This window comes from Egretta garzetta, unplaced genomic scaffold (assembly GCF_000687185.1).
Source record: "Egretta garzetta isolate BGI_Z169 unplaced genomic scaffold, ASM68718v1 scaffold474, whole genome shotgun sequence".
Classification (NCBI taxonomy): Eukaryota; Metazoa; Chordata; class Aves; order Pelecaniformes; family Ardeidae; genus Egretta; species Egretta garzetta.
The window spans coordinates 685,335-701,753 of record NW_009259524.1 but is presented as its reverse complement, the minus strand read 5'-3'; the positions used below and the strand labels follow the sequence as shown (position 1 = coordinate 701,753).

Genomic DNA, 16,419 nt, shown 5'->3' with positions numbered 1-16,419 from the left:
GGGGACTGCCCCTCGCAAAGGGCAAGGAGCTCAGGTGCTGATACCCACCTCCATGGGAAACATTGGAGTTGCCCGCTGTATGCTGTGGTGTTTGCAGGAGTCCACCCTCGTGAGCTTCTCCAGGTCTTCCTTTCCCATCCCTATGGCTTGGTTGTCACCCTCTGGTGTAGTTCCCCTGTTGGGGCGGCCCTGCACTGAAAGGGTTGCTGGGATAATGTAAGTCATGTTGTGGGCCTTAATGAAGGAGGGGATCTGGAGATTTCCCATCATGAACACAGCATGTTCCGTTGCTGCTGGGGAGTGCCGACCTCTGTAGCCTCCGTTGAGGAGCCCAGCTTCTCTCCCGTGGCCTTGCCATTGGCACAGCACTCCACTGGCCCCTCCGCCGTGCAGGCTGGCAGGGGCCCCGGCAGTTTGCTTTCAATGTCTGCATTTTGCTTACTGAGCAACGGGATGTCCCACGCACCTGGCAGACTTGGCTTATACTTCAGAATTTAATTTTGATTTTATTAAGTGAATTCAGGGCTGGCAAAAGCTGCCAGAGCCCATTAACTGTGGAGCACGTCTCGTTTCCAAAGTGTACAGCCTGGGCAGTAGCCATGCCACTCACTTTTTTTTTTTTTTAATTTTTTTAAATTTATTTTTGCATGGATTCAATGCATCAGTTTGAAAGGACACATTTATGTAGAAGCTTGACCCTCTACTGTGTACAAAACAGGCCTGATTTTCTACAGAAAGCTGGTGGTTGGCATGTCTGCTGAGGCAAACTCTTTGCCTGTCAGTGGGCACAGTGATGTATTTTTTTGTTGCAGATGTTTATCTGCTAGATACCAGTCTATCAAAAGAGAAAAAGCCCAACAGAACAATTACAAAGATATTGACGTCGTCTTGCTGCTTCAGATATCTCTAAGAAGCCCTGGGTTCCCTGATAGGCTGTTGCACACCGTGTGGCCTGGTCCTATGCATGGACAAGAGCGCTGTACTGAAGTAGCCCCCTTAATTTCTCTGGACCTTTTTGGGAGGGATGAATGAGAGGACAAAAAATTGTTCCTCTGAGAGACACAGATAAGCTTTCCTGCAGGTGGGAGGCTTTCCCTGCTGTAGAAAGATGGTGACATTTTCCTGGTGGTATCTGAACACCCTAAGGGATGTGGCTGGTGCTCCTGTCTGGTCAGTGGGTTTGCCTGCTTGTCGTGTTTTGCTGCAGAGACCACAGCTGTGGAGAGCTGTGCTCCAGCCCCTCTTACTCAGGCTGTCCTCTCCGGCACCAGCAGTTTCACTTGGGCACCAAGCTGACCTGAAATAAAGATCAATGCCATGGATTTCCTTAGCTCGGTCCCGCTGAGCTGCGATGGCCTCGCAGGGCAAGGGAGAGGTTTTGAGATCAGGGTAAACCTGGGTTTCTGCTCTTGAGTTCATTTGTCAGGGAAGAGCCAGAGCAAGCTGGAGCCCGACACCCCTGTTCACATTGCAGTTCCCCTCCAACCGGTTGAGTTGCAACGGCTCATGGAGTATTCATAGTATCCGGCGCGAGTAAGGGGCTAGCAACTTCTGAGTGGTGGGTGATGTTGGTGGTATCAGCCTAGCGGGTAGCATGTGTGTGAAAGCTGGAGAGACGGGGAGGGGATGACGAGGTGTGGAAGGATTGACTGTATTTTCATTGCTTCGAGACTTTGCCCTTTCCAAGAAAAATAATCTGCAGCTTGAATATTTCTCTTTGCTGGAGGGGGTGGACATGTGTGCAAATGAGGTGTGAATTTTTATGAGAAGGTGTGAAAGTGCGTACATGAGTGAAGTGTGAATTACACGTCTATTTGTACATTGATGTCAACAAGTCCATGAATTTCTTCCTTCCACGTGAATGTCTCTTTCTCTCCCCCTAAACCCACATAGACACGTGTGTGGGCAAATATGCCTCGCTGAGAGAAGAGATTTGTGCAGGAACGTAGGTTTGTAAATGTTTGTGTGTTGAGCAAGCTCTCCTGTGGAACAAAACCAGATGTTTTTTGGTATTCTCAGCTCTTCTGTGGCGGTGTTGCGATTTTTTCCCCTCATATTTTTCAGGATACTTACAGGATTATTTTAAGGAAAAAAAGGAAGGCTGCAGAGATGCCTTTGGGTGTGTGAGAAGAAAGTTATTTTGAAGAATGGATGTGTTAGAGGGCATGAAAAATACGGGGGAAACTGAGATAGTGCTTTTTCATGGTGAAGGAAGCCTCGCTCCCCTACAACGGGCCCTCCTGTTGCCCTTGCTCCCGCACAGGGCACGTGCGTTTTCTGCAGGCAGCGTGCAGACAGTGTGCAGGCAGCAGGTTGTTTATTCAAAGTGCTTTTTTCCAGGAAGCATTGCCGCCGAGGGGTCCTGCCTCACTCCTGCTGCTCGCCTTGGCTCTGGCAGGAGGGCAGTTTGAGGGCGGGCTGGGATGTCCCTCCTGAGAGTGGGCAGACTTATGACAGCCTGGCAGGGGACACCCTTGGGGCCTGGCGGACCCCATGGCAGAGGGGCAGAGACAGACCTGCAGCGTAGCATTGACCCCACAAGTCTGCACTGCTTTGCATCTCCTGGGTGGTCCCCGGGGCTTTGCTGTGAGCGCTGCTGCAGGAGTGACAGGAACAACAGCCCTCGGGGCCAGGGCGGTGAGGGGCACCGTGGAGACCCTCGGCCTGCAGAGTCGCTGCTGTGTGGGACGTGCGGTCACTCTCCCACACAGAGGGCGATGCTCCTCCTGTGCCTCGCCTCCCTCAGGGGCATGGAATGCACCTCAGGCCCCATTGCAAGGTGTGCACGTCTGGGCTCCAGGAGAGCCCACCCAGGCCCTCCTGTGGGACCAGAGCCCTCTGGGACTGAGGAGAGGCTGTGGGGACAGCCCCACAGTGGGGACAATCCACGAGGGTTTGCGTCCCATGTTGTACCTCATTGCTTATCATCAGGGAGGAGAAAACCTTTCTGCAGGACAGGACTGAGGTCACCCTGTATTCCTGCCAGCCTGTCCTGTGGAGAGGCTTAGGGTTTTGCTGGGTTTTGCCCATTTTGCTGTTTTTAGCCGATTTTGCTGCGTGTGAGGAGGCAATGCTGTCTTCTGGGGACAGCTGTGGCAGTCCATGGGGCCACGGTGCTGGGACAGGGTGGTGGGGCTGGGGGTAGCGAGAGGCATGCTATAGGGGCCCATGGAGAAAGGGACTTTGTTGGGATTTGTAGTGCGTTATCAATTGACCCTGTGATGCAGATTTTCCTCCCAGCAAGTAATGCAATAATAAATTTGATTTGCAGCGTTCATGAGATTAAATGTTTTTTTGAAGATGAAATCACCCTCCAGGGCCTGTTCTAACCCAAAGCTGAGAGTGCTTCCTCTACTCACCATGCAGCCGTTGCCAGCCATTTGCGGGCTAGCCCCACAAAACCACCACTGCTGATTATCCGCGTCTGCAATTCCAACGGCTGAGTTAGCTTGAAAGGTTTTGGGAGGCCGGAGGCCAAACTGCCAAGATGAGGTGGCTGGGACAGGCGGGGTTGGAGAGGGAGAGTGCAGCAAGCGGAGAAGGGCTGTCCTCAGCTCTGCCAGCAGCCACGTGGGTGGGCCTGGGCTTGCCATCAGCCCTGCCGTGCCTCAGTTTCCTTCCTTGGGATCAGCAAAGATTTCTGCACTCCTGCAGCTATACCGAGGGTCATATGCGTCCAAATCGTGGTGTCTCTCAAGGCAGCCTGTGGGAGACTGCCACAGAACAGCTTGGACAGGAGGCAAAAGAAGGGATAAAACAAGATGGCTCCAGATAATCTGATATCAATCTGTCTTTTATTTTATGGCTCTGTAATTGCCTTGACAAGAGCATTTATTTCTCTTTTTCTGGTCTGTGTGAAATGTGGTATGTAAGTGTGGCAAGAGGTAGAGGGGAAAAGGAGTAGGTTTGTTGTGTAGAATAATTGCTCTTGCCCAGAGATTAATGTGAAATATTAGAGTATCAAATGGATGTCAACAGCCTGAAGAATGGCCTTTATCAGACCACCCCTAGCAGTGGCCTGGAGGGACTGGCTGTGTGCGGCTGATGCCCAGAACCTGTTCCAATGCCTTGTTTCCCTTCTGTGTCTCTGCAGCTCAGCCGTGCGGGGGCCGCCTGAACTCCAAGGATGCCGGGTACATCACCTCCCCAGGGTACCCCAATGACTACCCCTCCCACCAGAACTGCGAGTGGGTCATCTACGCTCCTGAATCCAACCAGAAGATTATCCTCAACTTCAACCCTCACTTTGAAATCGAAAAGCATGACTGCAAGTAAGAGCCTTCCTCTTCCTCTCTAGTGCATAGTCACTTTTTCCTCCCACTTTTGCCTGGCAGTATGGGCCTCAGGCTTCCTTGCGTGTGAAAACAAGCATTGTCCTGAGCCCCCATAGGGCTGTGTCTTGTTGCCTTTCAGGGGCAAGTGTGCCTCTACCCACTAGGTGGTTATAAGATGCTGGTTTGGACACATAGGATGAGCCTACTCTACATTGAACTGGTGGTTCTTAACTCAGCCTGATATCCCTGAAAGCAAGAACTAACTGGCTTTCAACCTGAGTTTGGCTTTGGTTAAAAGGCAGCTTGTTTTTCTTGGTGTTGAAGTGGCATCACTGTGCTTTTAAACCATGCTGGGAGAGCAATTTCCTGGCTTGTAACTAGGCAGAGGTGTGGCATAGAGGCACGGCTGGGGCTGGAGACCCAGGCTTGGGCCATGTGAGGCTGGGGGCTTGGAGGTCCAAGCTGTTTGGGCTGGATCTGACTCTCCACAGTGCTTATTGTGCTGCATCTGGGAAACTGGGGGGGTTGGTTTTGTTTGCTTTCTTTTTCTTCTTTTCTTCTAAGAAGGGACTTGGAAACTAGATGTCCAGGGGAAAACAATTAACAGCTAGTAAAGAATAATTAACGGCATCAAAGGGCACCATAAAAGACTGAGTTAATAACATGGTCTCGACAGACATATAAACCTGTGTGTTTAATCTGGAATCCGCAGCCAGCTACAGGGATGCCAGAGCTGTGAAGGAGCTTGGGGTCTTCTAAAATGGTCCTGACACAGCAGTCTTGCCAGACACGCTGGTCCTGTTGATTAAAACGGGGTTATATGTGAAGAGGGGAACTCTGTTCGCAAAAAGGACAGAGGGACAGGGGAAGCATTTATGGGGCTGTAGAATCTGTCCTGTGGAGAACAAAGAATTCAGCATGGGTTTGATGATGTACTGAAGTTATGAAGTATAGAGCTGGTTCCTCAGCTACCATAAATCAGCGTAGCTCCTCTAACTCTAATGAAGGTGCACTGATTGATGTCACTGGGGATCTCATCACCCCCTACAGATAAAGCCTGGGCTAATAAGGCTTCGAGCATCACAAATTCTCCCCAACGTCACTGTATGTGCAAGGCATTTAGCACTTTGCAGGATCAGGCCTCTGTTTAGAAAAGGGAGGAGGTAGAGAAGGGCTTAGTGTGGGTGCAGATGGACACAACAAGGCCTCGGCAGCATGCGTGAGAATGATGGTTGCTATCAGATTTTACTGTTGCTTGTACAGGCTGAACTATACAAGCCTTCTCATAGCTAATGCAGTTGCCCCAAATTCACAGTAATAACAGCTTTATAGGCCTATATTTGCAGTCTGCAGAGTATGCAATATGTATCAGGCAGGGCAGGGGTTGAGCTGGGCAGGAGGGGCTCCTGCTTCTGCCTCTCCAAGGTCTCGGGCAAGCAAAGCCAGGTTGGTCAGAGCCAGAAACCCCCACAGGCACCTGACTTTTCCTCTATGTGTAGGAAGCTGTCAATTTTAGCTCTGAGCGCCTTTGACAACTTTTGCTCTGTTTTGCTGCCTGTGAGAGAGAGCAGGGACTGGTCCCAAGCTGCAGGTGGTACGTGATGGAGGGGCTGCGTGAGCACTGGAGATGTCCCTTTGCTGCTTTCTACTTTACTGCAGCAGATCTTCTGAGTGGCTGCTGCGTGGTCTTGCCTTTTCCCTTTCTGCGTGTCCGTGCATAAGGGAGCCTTTAGTTAAAGCAGAAAGGTTTGAGTTGGAGGGTTTTGGTCTCCCATGTCGGACATGAACGGTGGAGGGTTTTTCAGGGTCTCTGATTCAATTCAGCTCCTGCAGCAACATTGCTCTCTAGAAACCAGGTATTAACATCAAACATCAAACCTCTCATGAAAGTGAAGTTTTGCCTGCACCTCTATCCCCCCAGCTGCTACCTGTGTGCAAGTGAAACAGGGTTCATCCACAGTGCACTTGGGCTTCTGCCGGCTACAGGTATGAGCTGGGAGCCAAGCTGACTTTGGGTGCCTGCTCCCCAGAGCCAGCACTGCAAAGGAGTGGGTTTGAAAGACCTTCATGGACAGTGCTTGGTAGGAAGCATAACCAAACAAATGCAAACAGTGCATGATAAACACTGCCTGAAAAGAAATTGCTAGGAGGGAGATTTTTTTTTTTTTAAAGTGACCTACCAGAAGGAGGCAAGCATTAACATTGTGTAATGCTTGGGCATTAAGCAGTACTAATAGGTGACCATCTAGTAATAAATCTCACCCGACTGTCAGAGGATATCTTATGAAGAAGCAAACCCCTCATTGCAGGTGCAGGTCGGAACCTTAACAGGACCAGGAGTCCAGCATCAAGGAAATGCAGACTGAGGGCAGAGCGCTTCTTTTGGTATCCAGTCATTAACATATAGCACATTCACACAAAGGTGACAGGCTGATGAACCCCATTGTGGCACTCTGTCTCTGGGCAGACAAGGTTCCCCCTACTCTGATATTGCTACCGGGAAGCTATTGGAGCAGGAGCAGGGCCGGTCTGTGCTTCCAGCTGCCAGAGGTGAACACCGTAACCCCTTCCTCTGTTGCTTCTTCCTTCGACATTTCATTTTACCTTATTAGGCTAAAGTTTTTCCCTCATAAAGCGTAACATTTACATTCCTAAAACCCATACTAAGGCCTACAAAAATATCTGCAAAATTCTTTGTAGTCTTACTGTGTCCTTTCTGGCCTTGTGTCTGCTTTAGATTTCCCTTTGGGACAGGAGGCGTTTCCTCCTGTGTTTGGTACAGTGCCTGGCACCCTGGGGATCTCTGCGGAAGGGTCAGTGATTTCCCCTTGCCGGGCAGCTGGCCGGAAAGGGCCTGCATACCTGGTGCTGCCCGGATGCTGGAGCGAGAGCTGGCTGCAGAGAGCAGCTTCGGCAGCCAGGCCTCTCTGCCTGGTGGTGGGAGCATCAGCAGGGGCTGGACACCCGGAGGTGGCAGCCAGGGGCGGCTGCTCGGTGCCGATTGTTGCTATTGTTTTTCTGGAGGCACATCTGGGCTTGTATTTTTTGGCTATGTCCAGCTGCATTAAGAAGTAACTGTACCCTATCACCATCATGACACAAGCAATTTGATGCACGCGCGCACACACACACACACACACACCCCCCATCCCTGGTGTGGGAGGGTGGGCACACTGTGAGTATGGGACCTGGGCCGTTTGTTTGCACTGTCCTGCAGCCGTGGGGCCGCAACAACAATGGCAGAACCAAAAGGGAAGTTCGATGCTCCTATAAAAGACCTGCCAAACTATTCAGAAATAATTGTAATAGCTTGTCTGCTTGCCATTTCTTCCTCTCTGTGCTGCGAGCACAGCTGTTACTCGGGCACTGCGGCCCTGCACCCTTGGTATCTGCTCTCTGAACAGGGAAGTAGCATCCAGTGGGAAGGAGCGCGCTGCTGCTGCTGTGGCGAAATGTTTCCACTCCCCGCGTGGCATGGCAGTAGCTGGGCAGCCTTGTGCATGCCTGTGTTTATTTGTGGTCCCAGGAGTGACCTGAACCATTTGCAATAGGGGTGGCTGTCCCCTGGCTTCCACAGTCATGTAGCTGAGCTGCCTGCTCCTTCCTAATTGCCGTTTCACTGTGCTGTCTGTGCTGCTTGCTTGGAAAATCCAAGTCAGAAACCTCAGCTCTGTGTGAATCACTGCATTTATAACCGTCTTTTCCATTCGTCCCTCCCTCCCCACTGCTGGGCTTCTCTTTGGACCATTAAAATCTCCCTCGCGAGATTGGCTACTGACTCTGCCGGAGGATTAGGCTGGGCAGAGCCGCCGTTGAGTGCCGGGGCCTTGTTTTACGCACACGGCAGAGCCATGCTCCCTCCAGACTGCAGCAGATGGGCTCGTGCTCCCTCTGCAAGCAGAAGACCTTTCAGCTGAGTCATAACATCTGCACCAGAGGAACGTTATTAAAAAAAAAAAAAGAGCCTGACTCACAATCAGACCGTGCCAGCGGGTTTTTCTGTAGCCGTAGCCCTTTCTGACACATGTCACAACTGGGTTGTGATTGTGGGATCCCGGCTTGGGGAGGATTTGGGGGACTGCTGCCAAGGCTTGCAGCCCCCTCTGGTGGCATATGCCAAATGCTGGTGAAGGTCTCTGGAGACAGGGGCTCAGGGCTCCAAAAACAGGCAGGAGCTGGCAAACTGGAGACAGCCCAGAGCTGCACAGTCAGGCTCTTCCTCCTCACTTTGGCTGCCCATGACAAGCCCTGGGGGTTTCCAGAAACAGGAACTGGGGCCACCATAATGAGGAAATTTATGTGGTTGTCACTGTGACCTCGTAAGCGCCACGGTGGTGCCAAGAGAGTTGAACCAAGTTCAGCACCCTGGTGTGTGCTGGATACTGGGCAGGCATGGCAGGAGATGCCCCTGCTCCCAGCCTGAAGGGCAGGGAGGACCAAGGCTTCGCAAGGGAAGGCACCATGCTCCCAGCACTTGTCTTGCAGAGCACTGCCTACCAGGGGCACTGGCAGTAACATGTTGGGCCGCAGTAAGGGTGAGACACACAGCCTCAGCTGGCCAGTGAAGGCCTCTTATGGCAGCATGGCCATCTTCTGTGCTTCCAGGAAGCTGGGCACTGGAACAAAACAGCTCTGCATCCGTCCTAGAGAGCAGCAGAGACACTGGCCTGAGTCCCTTGCTCAGGCGGTGGGGGGAGCTGCAGCCAGGCCCAGTGCCCAGAGGCAGGCAGCTGGTGGCTGCAGTGTGCATTCAGCCTGGCTCTCTTGACCATCTCCTTCAAACAAGAGCATAATATTGCAAGAAGCCGTCCTTCCATCAGCAAAGGTTAAGAGTACACAAGGCAGCAATTATGGACAGCTAATTAGTAAATGCTTTGAAAAGTATGCATAATTAGCTTATTAGTAAACATTTTAGAAATGACACAGTTCATCTTGAGATTGGGAAAATGCTTAGAATAGAGAAACACATTTGGAGCACTGCAGAATGCCAGGGCTTGGCGGGGTTCTCCACTGGGATGCAAGGGGAAGTTACTGCATGTCCTGCAACACTGGGGGAGTCAAGCTTTAACTTTGAGAGAGGGGAAGTCAAAGATGAGATGTTAAGGAAGGCATTTGCTTGCTCATACATTTGTGGCATGGGTAGCCATAAGCAACATTTCTGACATACAGGAAATAATTCAGTCTGGGTAACGTGACACTGCCACTCAACTTGTCTTCAAATGAGCTTCTGCTGTTTTTTAACTCCATCCAGCATCCACTGTATGGTTCATAATTCCCATCAAGGCCAGGTCATTTTCTGAAATGAAACATCAATGGATGGGTCAGCTGTGACAGCATTTGACCAGCACATGAGTTAACCACTCAAGGTCGTTCACATCTCTCTTCTCTGCTGCCCATCTGCAGAGCTGTGAGAGCTAAGCTCACCTCGTGGCTGTGCTTCCGCATGCTCCTGAGCCTCTTCCTGAGGGAACAGGCCAAGTCCAAGCTCTGCAGAAGGTGATGGCCCCAAAGGGCCTGGGGTCTCCTACGTCCCGCTGGCTCGCCAACATCCGGTGCGTAGGAGTCAGATCTGGTTTTACACCTTGTTTCCTGTTAGCACGATGACAAATTGAGAGCCAGCTGGTGACACTGCAAACAATAGCATTAGAGACAGAGACCTCTCCCCCTCCTTCCTGCTAGCGAGAAGCAGGAGGAGGTGGTATACTCACTTCTTACTCAGCCTCTCTGGCCATCAAGGCGGGGAGCAGGACCCACGGGGTCTCCTGCGGTGTCTGGGGAGGGAGCGAGCACAGGGCTGGCTGTGGTGACTCCTCACTAACTGGGTTCAGGATCCAGCCAAAACTGTCAGAAACCACAAACTGCCTTTTGTGAGCGTGCGGTGCCAGCCACATTCCAGCTCTAAGCCCCTTGCATCTTTGCTGACCCAGCTTAGCACAGATGCCATAGCGTGGTAGTAGAGCAATCCCACTGAAACGGCCTGATGATAACCACAGCATTGAGATGCTCGTGCTTTCAGCAAAGATGCCAAGGCCCTTGGCTGTCTTTGCAACAGTGTTCCAGCTCACTGGGTGACACTGTTCACAGAGGCTCATCCCAGACAGGTGGGTCTCAGGAGCCTAAATGTCTGTGGGACTATGACCCTTGGTCACTTTTTTTGCCTCACACAGCACTGTTAGCACTGCTTGTCCATATCACAGGTTTGCTGTCTAGAGTTAGAAGGTTTAGTGAATGTAAGGAGAATGCCAGAATTAGGTATTTTAAAAATTACTCTTTTTTTTGTTAAGGACCAGATGCAAAGCCTAGTAAAGGCAGCGGGAGGCTTTACCTTGATTTCCGTAGGAACTGGTTTAGGCTTTTAATGAGCAACTGTTTGCCTTAGCTACGTGCAGCCTTTTTAATAGATATCATCCCTATTGTCAGGCTGTAACGGGAGTCACAGACCCGACAGCAATATCAGGGCTGAGAGTTGTGAGATTTGGGTTCTTCCTCCTCCCTGCTATTGATTTACTGTTTCTGCTTTGGCAAATCACTTTAAATTTCCCACCTTGTATAGAAGAGAAGACCTGGGCATCTGCAGGCATAAACCCCAGTCTAGATAGCAACAGTGCATTGCACACTCCCCTCAAAGGGCTGCTGCCTAGCAGCATCACAGGAGCGGGTCAGAGCGCTGCAGACGACGATTGGTTCATTCCCAGCCTTTTCTGGCCGGGTGTGAATTCTGCAATTAAATATGAATGCAAAATAAAAAGAACAGACTGCAAAGAGCAGACTGAAAGCAGAAGAAATTTCTGGTTGCTTTTGGCCAGAGCTCAGCACAGAGCTTATTTGAAAGAGTTGGGGGAGGTTAGTTTTCTGAGAACTGAGACTAGTTCTTCGTTTTCTTTAAATCAAGCGGCTGCACACCACCGTTGAATGGCAATGTAATAATATGTTGCAAACCACAGTCTGGTGATCCTGGAATTCCTTATAAGTTAATAGCAGTCATGGTCCACTAATCACAGCTAGGATGTTTTAAGCAACTGTCTTTGATACATCAGTTCAAACACACCATAGAAAGCCTTCCTTATGCTGGCTTAGCAAGTAGATCAGCAGAAAGAGTGAATAACCGGGGGGGGGGGGGGGGGTGTTGTTGGGTTCTTTTCCCTCCTGAATCCCAAGGAATTCTTGGGATCTACGTAGTGTTGTTGAGCAATCACAGTCCAATAGTATGGTGGTGGTTTTAAAGCACTGGGTCAGACATGGAGATATTGGTGTTTAATATATTGCTAGAAGCAGAGCCTGAAGCAGTGGGGTCTAGACAGCAGAAATCCTATACCAAAGACTTAGTCCTGTTACAAATGGCACAGAAACTGGCAGGGTGGCTGCTCTGTGTGTGTGCTGTGGCTGCCCCAAGTGTCACCTCTTGCAGGGGTACAGAAGACAATGTGGTCGGTGTGAGGAAGGATGCACCCTGTTTTTTGAGGTGGGGTCCCCCTTTGCTGAGACAGGCAGCACTCCCCACTGGTGGTGGAAGAGACCCTGCCCTCAGCCCTGTGCCAGCCAAGGCTGTGACACGTGCAGGGTGTTTGCATGGGAAGTGTTCAGCATATTAGAAACCTCTAGGGAACCCACAGAGCTGGGGTTGTTGACGGATGTCCAACAAGGAGTAGGATACCTCCTGCCCCCGCCAGTGGCAGCACGAGAGTTTGAGGCATGTGCTCAGCTTCCTTCCTCTTTTGCGAGTGTTAGTGTGAGGTTTCATTTACATTGTTATTTTGCAGTGAAAAGGGAAGGTGAAATGCTGATGTTTAGCTGATAATCAAGGGCAGGAACAAGGTCTGGGATCTTCATCAGCAGAGGGGGCTGACTCACCATTGATCTGTGTTCACTGCATCTTGTTAAAGTTTTTTGACCCATTTGATTTCTTAGGTTTTCTTTTGTGAAAACCCTCTGATTTTTCTGCCATTCAGGAGCAAAACATCTCTCTGTGTCTTTAAATATGGCAGATGGGGATTTCTTCAGATGTCCAACAACTCAATTGAAGGAGACCTCAGGAGACCTCTCCCCTTCCCTGTCCCCCATCTCAGCCTGTCTTTTCATCTGCAATCTGGAGATGTAAGGGCTATAGTAATAGAGTGTCAGAGGAAGTAATTGATTCATCACACGCCGAGAGAGGAGTCTGTTGCCTTCAGTGTCAATGGAGCTGAACCACAGCCTGGAAGGGTGAGGGAGGATTGTAAACACTCCATGGCTGAGCTGGCAGGACAAAGCAGATGCACCACCGTGGCTGAGTGAGAGGGTAACACAAAGGGTTGCTTCAAAAAAAAAAATTCTTCCTGAACAAAGCAGTGGCAGGGCCCTTGTTTGTGGGAGAAACGGGGACACTCCTATCCCCCTGGTCCCAGAGCGCATTAAGGAGAAAAGCAGCTTCGTGCAGCAGCCCACTCCCTTGTCTCTGTCTCCCTCTCTTGTCTAGGCATGGCTGCCTCCCTGACCTGCTCTCCCAGGCAGGGCTGAGCTCACCTCAGGGGTACCGACCAGCCCTTGCAAGCAGCTAATTCCTCCCACCCCCCCGACAGATACTGCTGCATCCAAGACCCAGGTGGGAGGCCACCACTGTTGTGAAAATGCAGCAAGGTGTGATGTCTGCATGGCACAGCGCTCGCCATTGTCCAGGCATTCACTGTGCTGAGACCCTCAGCAAGGCTTGGTTTGGATGGCTCTTGAGCTGCAAGTGCCCATATTTTGGTGGGACAAGGGGGTAGGAGATGCTGTGCTACCTACACAGCATGCAAGGAGGGATCAGAGGCATCAGGCAGGTTTGGTGGTCTGTTTGCCCCAGAAACAGCTCTTACTACAAGCTGGCACGATTGGATTGTTGTGGAAGTGTCCAAATAGCAGAGGCTGCAGGCCAGCCTGGGCAGCAAAGCTTTGCTTGCCTGTGCAGGAGCTGGGCTGTGAACAGGCTGTGTCTGAGAAATGGCAGGGTCAGAAAGCCGTCCCATGGTGGGCTGGTCCCGGGGTGACCATCCGTCATTAATGAGGGATGTAGGCAGCCAGGAGCATGAGGGTAGGCTGGTCAGGGCTCTGTTCTTGCAACCTCCTTTATACAATTGGTGCTTAATGAGCATTTGTTTCGGTTTTGTGCTGAAAAAAGCCAGTGCAAATGAGTGATATGTAGAAAGCCGAGCTGCAAAGCTCCCATCTGATCCCAGTTATTACCAGCTCTTTTGTTCTTCACGGCATGTTGTGTCTAAGGCTGTGACATACCATGCCAGCGAGGTGCGATGGGACATCCCGTACTACGGCTCTGTGGAGGGTGTTCTCCTCTGGGAACGTGGCTGGCACAGCAGAGCGTGTGAGCGGCCCCTAATCCTCATCAGCACCTGCTAGCCAGTCCCCAGACCTTCAGCCACCAGGGCCAGCCTGGCCCAAACTGGTCTTCATCTATTGCCTGGGCTGTTGGGCACTGGATCCCATCAGGAGATGGGAGCTTGTTCACCTGTTGCCCCCACTGCAAAGCGAGCAAAGTGACCATTTGCCCCATGCCTTCTGCCTGCTTCTCAGCAGTAAATTTTTCTCTTGTGGTTGTTATCTTTTATTATATACACTTTTTTTTCTTCCTCTTGGTGATCAAGTGCCTGTGAGTGGTGACAGTAAAATGACATAGAAACCAAGGTCTAATTTTTTTCCACAGATGGATTGTAGCAGAAGGAGGAAAGTGCAAATGCAGTTTCTCAAGTGTCCTGCATTTTGGGGGTATGAAAAGGTTGTGAGTTGCTTCAGTTCCCTTAGAGCAGCAACAGAAGGCAGAATGCCATGGGAAAGGGGGGGTATTCTTAACATGCTCTATGTATTTTATTCCTGGTCTCACCATGATTACCTCCCCCCCCCCAGAATACCAAAGACATCTTGCAACAAAAGACCCCTGCAGCTAAAGATAGAAGGGTGAGGAATTTATAGAGATGGTTTTGGAGACAGAAATAAAATTAAACAGCCATGTGTAACTCCTGAACAACAGCCTGCAGAAAACCCCTAAAGTGCACATTAGCACATCTTGTTTTCTTATATAATGAACGGTTTTCCAGACATGCCCCAGATGAGAGCACTTCTCTACTCCAACGCGCCTTTCCGCAGCGATCTGGCAACACAGCTTGAAGAAGGCAGCCTGAGGATGAACGGCAAAGCGCGGGCGAGCCTTTGCTCTCCTGTCTCAGGGGAAGCAGCAGCATGCTAGGAGCTGAAATTCCCTCCTGAATCAGAACTTGCCACAGGAGCAGTTTGCAGCTATGTTTTATTCTTCCCTTTGCAAGATGTATTTTGGCGCCTTTCCGCAGCGATCTGGCAACACAGCTTGAAGAAGGCAGCCTGAGGATGAACGGCAAAGCGCGGGCGAGCCTTTGCTCTCCTGTCTCAGGGGAAGCAGCAGCATGCTAGGAGCTGAAATTCCCTCCTGAATCAGAACTTGCCACAGGAGCAGTTTGCAGCTATGTTTTATTCTTCCCTTTGCAAGATGTATTTTGGCTTCCTTTTTTTTTTTTTTTTTCCCACCCGCATAAGTTAACAGTAACTGCTGAAAGACTCTTCCTATCAGCAGTGCTTGTATGGGGGTGAAAACAACCCAAGGAGTATAAATAGAGGCTATTTTTTGTCTTCAAGGCATTTTTGAAGAAGTTTTCCAATCTGTTAGGGTTATTTTCTCTCTCTCTGTGTCTCTGTTTTTTCTTTTTTTTTTTTTTTTTTGACTGAATGACTATTTTTCTCATTTCTCAGAAATTCTGGTCAAATTTTTGAGGAGATAAGAAAATAATCCAAAGCACAGTGGAATGATTACGAAACCCCACAATACTCTGATTACACAAGATGCAATGGGATGCAGCAAATTCAAACCAAACTTCCGAGAAATCCTAAGCAATTATGCCCCCCCAGGCCTGGCTCTCCCCCTGCTGCCATTGGATTTTGGTCATTTAGTCACTAAAATCCAGTGAAATCCGTTCAGATTCAGAGCAATGTTTCCCTCTGCTGTTGCCAGGGGCATTTATTTCCCTCAGGGCAAGACAAGGGCAAGCTGTGCCTGCTCTGTGTGCATCTTTTGCCTCAGCATGGGCAAAACCAGCCCCACAAGCTGCGGACTGAGACCAGATTCATCTCTCCTACATTCAGCCCCCTGAAGTCCAGGTCCAGGCAATGAGAGTGATTTAAACTACCTCTGTCATCAGTGCAGAAGAACGATGAATCCCATCCCAAGCTGGGTGAGAGGGGTCTGCTTCCACTGAGAGGAGGGGAAGTTTAGTTGGCTAAAGCTAGAGATGATACAAGCTTTTTAGGTCTGTGCACAAATCTGTGTTAGAAGCTGTGTCTAGAAGGACTGATTCTCTTCTCACCCCAGGATAAATTAGGAGTGATTACCCTTAAAATGATGAGTTACACATGTGTAAAACCAGTTCAAGTCAAAGGAGAATCCAATTCATCTGCTGTATTTATAACTAATTACTCTGATTAAGGGCTGGCAGCTAAGATCAAACTTCATTGCTCTTGTTTCATCAGACAGCAGAGGTGCTTGACTCTGCTATCATGGCTGTAAAAAAAATACCATTTAAAAGTCCCCAGTAGTTTCTGCAGCAATTTAACCTTTGAAGGGTATGTCCTGCAGTTGCTAAAGATTGTATAAACATCACAGAAAAGTTTGCTTGTCTTTCACAACATAACCGTCCATGAAATAAGGATTTGGTTTGAAGGTGGCGTATGAAAGAGGATGAAGATGGGTGGTGACACAGAAAAATCGACTAAGCCAGCTAGCATGTAATGGACATTAATTCTAGCCGCCCCTTGATTGCAAAACAAGCACAGGGCTTCTGGTTTGCCATTTCTTAGCCATCTCTATCCTGCAGCTGCTATTTCATTTCTAAGAAACAGCCTTCTCTTAGAGGATGTTTAAAAAACCTTATGCTTTTTATAATGATTTCTGAGAAACAAACCACCCGCCACCTATTCAAAGGGAATATTTGCATTTACCAGCTGGCGTTATGGCTAAGCAGGTTCCCCGCGCCTTCCCCCAGCTACCTGCAGAGTATTAACGCTTGCTGAATTTCACTAGAATTGCAGTTTCTCCTCCTGTTTTCAGCAGATGCATTTGAGACGCTCTGACATATGGTTCAAGCAGACC

At 49.9% G+C, this 16,419-nt stretch overlaps 1 protein-coding gene across 1 annotated transcript in view; it reads left to right on the top strand.

Annotated features, from left to right (window-relative positions):
- The first annotated feature begins 2,493 nt into the window (after positions 1–2,493).
- Positions 2,494–16,419, top strand: part of NRP2 (neuropilin 2) — a 76,811-nt gene continuing 62,885 nt past the window's right edge. Inside the window, exons 1-2 of the mRNA XM_009637501.2 lie at positions 2,494–2,689; positions 4,094–4,271. Of these exons, the coding sequence (XP_009635796.1) occupies positions 2,494–2,689; positions 4,094–4,271 (374 nt within the window). The remainder of the gene's footprint in view (positions 2,690–4,093; positions 4,272–16,419) is intronic.